The 8120-nt window shown below is 36.6% G+C and overlaps 1 protein-coding gene across 2 annotated transcripts in view; it reads left to right on the top strand.

Annotated features, from left to right (window-relative positions):
• The window catches only part of VPS41 (VPS41, HOPS complex subunit), a 167008-nt gene extending 159815 nt beyond the window's left edge, over positions 1 to 7193 (top strand). For both annotated transcript variants that reach the window (XM_025041919.1, XM_006925337.3), the window contains 4 exons: positions 1076 to 1175; positions 1280 to 1324; positions 5802 to 5881; positions 6426 to 7193. In XM_025041919.1, the coding sequence (XP_024897687.1) occupies positions 1076 to 1175; positions 1280 to 1324; positions 5802 to 5881; positions 6426 to 6506 (306 nt within the window). In that variant the 3' untranslated portion in view covers positions 6507 to 7193. The remainder of the gene's footprint in view (positions 1 to 1075; positions 1176 to 1279; positions 1325 to 5801; positions 5882 to 6425) is intronic.
• Positions 7194 to 8120: the final 927 nt, after the last annotated feature.

Genomic DNA, 8120 nt, shown 5'->3' with positions numbered 1-8120 from the left:
AAAAAAAAAGCATCTGGCTTAAGCACACCTCACACAGCCTCTCCCAATTTCCAATAAAACACCTAAGAACACCCAGAAGAGGGTGGAAACTCACACTGTGGACAGGGTTTAAAAGGTAAGGTATGTTGCATCTCACTTGCCCAAAAGTGGGTGTGGGCAGTTTTGTCTTCATTATGCCTCCAGCTCTGAAACCAAAGTTGGTATCAAGCAGAAATGGGCATTTGACCTCTGCTGTCTGCATCCTGACTTCTGAGCCTGCTGAAGCCTTGTTAGCTCTCATAATTCTCCAAGCAGAGAGAGAGGAAATAAGTCTACAAATAACAGGAAAAATGCATAAAGAAACAAAACAGTACAGTACTTGGGTAAAGAATAAGGAAGTGAATCTTGTGACAGAATATTTAATATCCACGGTCATTTTTCAGTTGCCAGCCCTTTAAGAATCAGTCACCAAATTAGAGGGTTTATGTAGTCAATTACACTTTATATACCACATGCATTTGTAAATGGTTTGGGTCGATTTGGAAGGATAAGAAGACAGGTTGTACCCTGGAGGGGTTTAGGACAGAGCTCATATCTGTTTAGTTTATTGCTCTGTGCACGGTGTCTTGCACATGATAGAGACCCAGTACATGTCTGTACAACGAATAGATGGATTTATGAAATACACAATTTTGGAATAGCAGTATTCTATCTGGGAAAAGATCTGGGGGTTGGAATGAGCAGGTCACGTAGGGGCCAAACTCGGCCAGAGAGAGTCTGTATTAGGAAAACCTATAAGACAACAATAGGGATAGTTTACAGAGGACCTGCTGTGCCAGGCTTTGGAATTGGCATTTGATTTTACAAGCACTGCACACTATGTACATTAAGAAAAAATACAAGTCATGACTGAATGGAAGCCTGAAAGATGGGTAGTGGCTGAGAAAGAAGAGGGTACTGAGGGCAGGGGACCAGTGAGTGCTTCTTGGGAGTATTTCAAACATACCAATTTTCTGAATCCCCAACAGAAGGTTCTCCCCGCCCCCCATACTTGAGTCTTTTTCAGATAGTTTTTCTTTTACAATGTGTGCATTAGATTCTGCTTCGTGAAGGCTGCAAGAAGATTCTGGTAGCTGACTCTTTGTCTTTACTGAAGAAAATGCATCGAACTCAAATGAAAGGCGTTCTGGTTGATGGTGGGTAAAATTGAAATAACTATATTGGAACTAAATGCCTTGTTTTCATAAGAGACAGCAAATAGAAACATTGAGTAACCTCAAGTGTATGTGTTTCCTTGCAGAGGAGAACATCTGTGAATCGTGTCTTTCCCCTATTCTTCCATCAGGTAAGGTGGTTGAGGGGGGAAAAAAATCCCCAAATATGTGTTAATGATGAGTGGAATTAAAATTTGAAGGTAACTAATCACTATTTATAAAATTCTATAACTTCCCAAATAATTCGGTTTAAAGAATTTTAGCCCATATCTGTACTCTGTTGCATGCTGATGCTGCCATTCTTTAGAGCTCAGATTCTCAAACTGGAGTAAGTTGGCATCACTTGGCAGGCTTCTTAAAACCCAAATTGCTGGTCCTAACCTCAGAGGTTCTGATGCAGTAATTCCAGGATAGGACCTGAGAATTTGCATTTCTAATAAGTTCCCAGGTGATACTGATGCTGTTGGTTCTGGGGCCATTCTTTGAGAAGCACTGCTTTAGAATAAAACAAAATCAAATGCAACTTACTGTCAACATGTTTAAATTCCAAGGTAGAAGAACCATGTGTGCATGTGGGAAAGATTTTTATAAGATAACTTTCCGTTTTCTTTAACTTTTTCTTTTCTATATCATTTTGCACCCAAGTTACCTCACATTTCAATGGAAACATAATCCCCATCTAATTGGAATCATGACTCTTTACGAGACATAAGCATTTGTTTTTTTATAGGTCTTGGTATATATCTTCATATATAATCAAAGCACCTTACATAAGATCATATGACTTGAAAAGAGGAAAGTCCATAATTTAAAAGTAGAAATTAAAACATAGTTGTCGGGATGCTAAAAAAACCCTTTTTTAAATATAAATTCAGCATAGAGAAGTACTAAATAATTTAGTTAATGTAACACTTACTTAGATTTAAGGGATTATTTAATATAGCAGGTAAGGGATTATTTAATATAGCAGGAGTATGAGAAGTTGTTCCACTGAGGGTCTTGTCTAGAGGAAATAAATAGGATTAGATTTTTTTTTTCTTATTTCTGTTTTTCAATTACAACTGACATACAAAATTATATTAGTTTCAAGTGTATAACATAGCAATTAGATATTTATATAACGTACGAAGTGATCCCCCCGATTACTCTAGTACTCACCTGGCACCATACATAGTTTTGACAATATTATTGACTATATTCCCTATGCTGTACTTTACATCTCTGTGACTATTTTGTAACTACCAATCTGTACTTTTTAATCCCCTCACCTTTTTTACCCAGTACCCAAACCCCCTTTTCATCTGTCAGCCATCAATTTGTTCTCTGTATCTATGAGTTTGTTTTGTTTGTTCATTTTTTTGTTTTTTAAATTCCACATATAAGTGAAATATGGTATTTGTTTTTCTATGACTTATTTCATTTAGCATTATATTCTCTAGGTTCATCCATGTTGTCTTCAATAGTATGATTTCATTCTTTTTTATGGCTGAGAAATATACCACTGTATGTATGTACCATATCTTTATCTAGTTGTCTGTTGTTAGGCACTTAGGTTTCTTACATGTCTTGGCTATTATAAATAATGCTGCAATGAACAGGGGTGCATATATATTTTTGAGTTAGTGTTTTGGATTTCTTCAGATAAATACCCAGAAGTAGGATTGTACAGTCATATGGTAGTTCTATTTTTAATTCTTCGAGGAACCTCTACACTGTTTTCCATAGTGGTTGCACCAGTTTACAATCCCATCAACATTTGAGGGTTCTGTCTTCTCAGCATCCTTGCCAACACTTGTCGTTTATTGATTTATTGATGATAGCCATTCTGACATTGTGAGATGATATCTCATTGTGGGATTTGCATTATCTGATGATTAGTAATGCCGAGTATCTTTTCATATGTCTATTGCCCATCTGTATGTCTTTGGAGAAATGTCTCTTCAGGTCCTCTGCGCATTTTTTAATCAGATTGTTTACATTAAGTTGTATGAGTCTATATATATTTTGGATACTAACCCCTTATTAGATGTATCATTGGCAAATATCTTCTCCGGTTTAGTAGATTGTTTTCATTTTGTCGATATGTAAAACTTTTTTTGTTTGATATAATCTCTTTTATTTTTTCTTTTATTTCCTTTGCCTGAAGAAACATATCCAAAAAATGTTTCTAAGAGCAATGTCAAAGAGTTTTCTGCCTATGTTTTGTTCTATGAGTTTTATGGTTTCAGGTCGTACATTAAAGTTTTTAATCCATTTCGAGTTTAGGTTTGTATTTTACATGCTTATATTAAAAACCACAGTGGGCGCAGGGGAATCAGTGAGCTTTCATAGTGTTTTAGGCAGCGTTTTAACAGAATATGATTTTATACGCCTGCACTGTATAATTAGATTAAATTCTTGCAGAAGTGCAGTACAAGGCAAGGTCACAGCCTAGGAGTTAACCCAGTTCTGCTCTGAAGTCAGTGGATGGTCTTGGCAAAGGCAGTAGGTAAACAAGCAGAAAGTATTTTTATAAAGCTACAAGATTAACCTTAGTAAGTATGTGGTGTGTAACAATTCTGTATGTAATGGGATGAGTGTTGAGAGGAGGGAATGCACATATACATACACATAATTTTTAAAATAAATGTTGCATTTGTTATGAAATTGTCCCTAGTTTGTAGTTATAGTAATTGACTTTGAGACCAAGCAAGTAATCAGTGATTCACATAGCAATATGATTGTAATATCTCCTTCGCATTTGATCACCTCCCCAACTCAGGAGTGCATTTGTAAATAAGTAATTCTCCTAAGGCAGTTCATTTAACTATAGCTGGACTTTCACTAAGGCTGGATTAAGACAGAGGTCCAAGATGGCAGTGACATAGGAAGATGCTGAACTTGCCCCCTTCCATGAACAAAAAGATATACACATATATAGAGAGAAATCTCTCTACACTTTTTCAAGACTGGAAGAGATAGATATTTTGTGTAATTCATATAAACACAGAAAGTCAAAACAAAACAAAAAGACAGAACAATGTCTCTCAAATAAAGGAATAAGAAAAATCCCCAGAAATAAACTAAAGATATGGAGACAAGTAATTTCCTGATTAAAAAATTAAAAAAAAAAAAAGGGTCATAAGGATTCTCTCCAAACTTGAGTGTGGAATAGAGGAACTTAGAGAGAACTTCAACAGAGACTTAGAAAATATAGTAAAGAACTAAGCAGAGCTGAAGAATATAATAACTGAAATGAAAAATGTGTTAGAAGGAATCAATAAGAGATTAGCTAATACAGAAATATGTATCAGCAACCTGGAATACAGACTACTGGAAATCAACCAATCAGAAGAGCAAAAGAAAAAAAGAATTTTAAAAGACCAGGGATAGTTTAAGGGATCTCTGTGATAACATCAACCACACACGTATTTGCATTACAGGGACCCCAGAAGGAAAAGAAAGACAGAAAGGAATAGAAACTTAATTTAAAGAATAATGGCTGAAAACTTTTCTAACCTGAGAAAGGAAACAGACATCCAGGTCCAGGAAGCACCGAGAGTTCCAAACTAGATGAACCCAAATAGACCCCTAAGACATATTGTAATTAAAGTGGCAAAAGTTAAATATAAGGAGACAATCTTGAAGGAAGCAAGAGGAAAACAACTAGTTACATACAAAGGAAACCCCATAAGGCTATCTGCTGATTTCTCAGCAGCAACTTTACAGGCCAGAAGGAAGTGGCAGGACATTTTTAAAGTGCTGAAATAAAGAAACCTACAACTTAGAATAACTTGCCAAACAAGGTTATTCAAAATCGAAGGACAAGCAGTTTCCCGGACAAGCAAAAACTAAAGGAGTTCACCACTATTAATCCAACTTTACAAGAAATATTAAAGGATCTTTAAGCAAATGGAAAGAACATAATCAGAAATAGGAAAATATAAGAAAGGAAAAAATATTACAAGTAAAGCAAATATTTAATAAACACAGTGAATCAGACATTTAAAAAGCTACTACAAAGGTCAAAAGACAAAAGTACCAAAACTCAATTCATACTGCAATAAGGAGATACACAACACAAAAACATCTAAAATCTGACTACAAAAACATAAAGCACGGAGCGGGAAGTAACAATGAAATTCTTTTAGAATATATTTGAATTTAAATGCCTATCAGTTTAAAATAAGCTGCTATAGGTGTACAGTGATATACAGAAATCTGGTGGTAACCACAAACCAAAAACCTACAAAAGATTCACAGAGAATAAAGATAAAGGAATCCAAACAAAATACTAAGGAAAAACAGCAAACAACAAGGGAAGAAAACAAAAGAAGGAACGGAACTATAAAAACAATCAAAAAACAATTAACAGTTAATACCTTAGAGGGCATTATGCTAAGTGAAATAAGTCGGACAAAGACAAATACCATACAATTTCACTTATATGTGGAATCTAAAAATGAAACAAATGAATAAACAAAACAGACCTATAGAGAAAGTGAACAAGCTAATGGTTGCCAGGGAGGGTGGTAGGAAGATAGGGAAAAACAAAAAAGACTGGTTTTAAAGTTCCTGATCTGACTGTTGCATTGAGTCCTTCTCCCGTTTCTGCTGCCTAATCCCCAGATGCAGCTAAGCCGTTCAGCGTGGTGGTCTTCCATTGCCGGCATATGTTCCACAAGGAGTGCTTGCCCGTGCCCAGCATGGTGAGTTGGCCACTTGGCCACCATCAGCTAAAAATAAATCGATGCAGTCAGAGGGTAGTGCTCAGAATTGTAGCCTGTCATCCTGTGGCTCTGTGGGTTCTCAAAACTGTAATACAGTTTTATGTCGCATAAGAAAAATTAATTCACCTAATTCCCAATTGTGAAAATGCTTTAATATAGTATATAAAATGTTATGAAAGCATATTTAAGTGAATCGGTTCAGGTAAAATTGATGATTGTTAAGCTGTAGAGATGTAAGAAACATTTTTTTGTTTTGTATAACTTTCTTAACCTGATTTCTCTATCATGACACTGCCATTTTTTTAGTGTCATGTTCCTCCAGGTCACATTAGACTTGTTTCTCTATAGGGTGTCCTTTGAGCCACAGAATGACAGCTCTTGTAGGTGGAATCCTAGGTGAACCAGCAGTGATCTCCAGGAGAAGGAGTGACATCCCTCCTTGCCCCCAACCAATGCTCTCATATTTTTGAGAGTAGAAAGAGAAGAACATTTTTTAAAATCTGTGTTTTAATTATATTTTTAGAACTCTCCTGCACAGTTCTGCAACATCTGCAGCGCTAAGCACCGTGGACCAGGAAGTGCCATTTTGGAGATGAAAAAATAGCTCTGTTCTGTTTGTCAGTCTCTTCCTCACCACTCTTTTGAAGAAGGTTTTTGCAACAACAGAAGCATTTGCTGACACCAGTGCTGTTAAGAGATTTGTACATGTTTGTGTTATGTTCAAAACAAGTTTCTTCATCTTCACCTGTCTGCTAGAGGTTTCTCTTTGCAGTGGATAAAGATGTTAGGTTTCTGCCCATTCATGCCTTGAAATATTTGGGTTCATGGTCAATATTTCATCATTTATTTGTTTGGCTCATTCTTTATTTAGGAATAGAAACAAGTCTGGGAGTTGGAAATGAATTTTTACATCCTAGTAAAGTTGTCAGTCCATAAAGTGCACTGTGGAGAGTTGTCCCCAGCCTTCTAAGCATCACTAACACATCTGTCCAGCCAGCTCCTGCAGCACTAGATGGTGTTCCATGTACTTTCCTGGCAACAATTCTTACATTCTGAGTTTGGCTTTTTTTCTATATATCATCAATTGTGGTTATCTTCTTCTTAATAGGTGTTTAGTGAAACATTGTGCAAATTGTCACTTATTCAATGTCTGGGAATAACATGAGCAGGCTGACGTCATGCAGTTTTATGTTGACTATTCACATATTCTATGTGTCCTGATGACTAGCAGTGTCTGACCGTGGCATGCACTCAGCATTTGTTGATTGAATAAATGTTAGCTCTGCCCATCTTACAGACTCACTTTTATTTGGTTGAACAGCTTCAGTCAAGAATTCTGGCACCTTCATAAGGAATGGAAGAGTTTCAGCACCTTACAGTGCGACAGGTTGTAGTTATATTTGCCAGCTAGGAGGAAATGGATGATCCTGCAGAATCTGAAAGATTCTCAAAAATTTCTCAGGAGAAATGGGACTCTCATGTTGGAGGATGGGCTTAGTGGTGGAGCCTTCTCTGCCCTCGTAGAACAGAGAGCACATGGGATAGAGGGAGAGAATTCAGACTTGTGACTGTGTTCCTTAGTTATTGGTTTCATCTGTCCTGAGATATATTGCCATCCTCTAATGAGTGTAAAAATGTGAAAACCATATACTCACTTCTCCCACTCTCTTAGTCCCATAAGCAGAAATAAATGCAGCTTTCTGCTTCTATTTTTGTGGGGAGAGGGCAGGATGCTAATAAGTACTGAGCACATACTGACCCTAAACTTGATGCAATCATTCTCCATCTCGTTAATTCCCATAGCACCCCAGGAAGAAGATATTATATCCCTTAGTTTATTGATGAAGAGGTGTTACCACAATCACAGAGGTGACTGCGTAACTTCAGAGCACAGGACTTTGCTTTAAGAAATCATAGAGCCAAGTTCGAAGGAAATGCACAGTATATCTCTTGCACCGGAGTTAAAAAGAATATTCTGTAGCATACAACAGACTCTGTTAGTCTTAAATATTTAGAACTAGAAAGTCCTTTGTTGTTACTGAACGTAACCCTCCAGTCCTCAGTATTTTTTCATTCCAAGACTAGTAATCTTTCTGCTATACTGCTAGTTTTCAGTTTTTGTTTTTTGTTTTAACCAAAGAAGCCCCTCCTTCACGAAAAACCTCACAAGTAAACCCAGTTTGAATCACAGGTAAAAAGCCAAGCTATTCCACTTGTA

This window comes from Pteropus alecto, unplaced genomic scaffold (genome assembly GCF_000325575.1).
Source record: "Pteropus alecto unplaced genomic scaffold, ASM32557v1 scaffold109, whole genome shotgun sequence".
NCBI lineage: Eukaryota > Metazoa > Chordata > Mammalia > Chiroptera > Pteropodidae > Pteropus > Pteropus alecto.
Note: the sequence above shows the minus strand (reverse complement) of the source record. Positions and strands in the feature narration are given on the sequence as shown.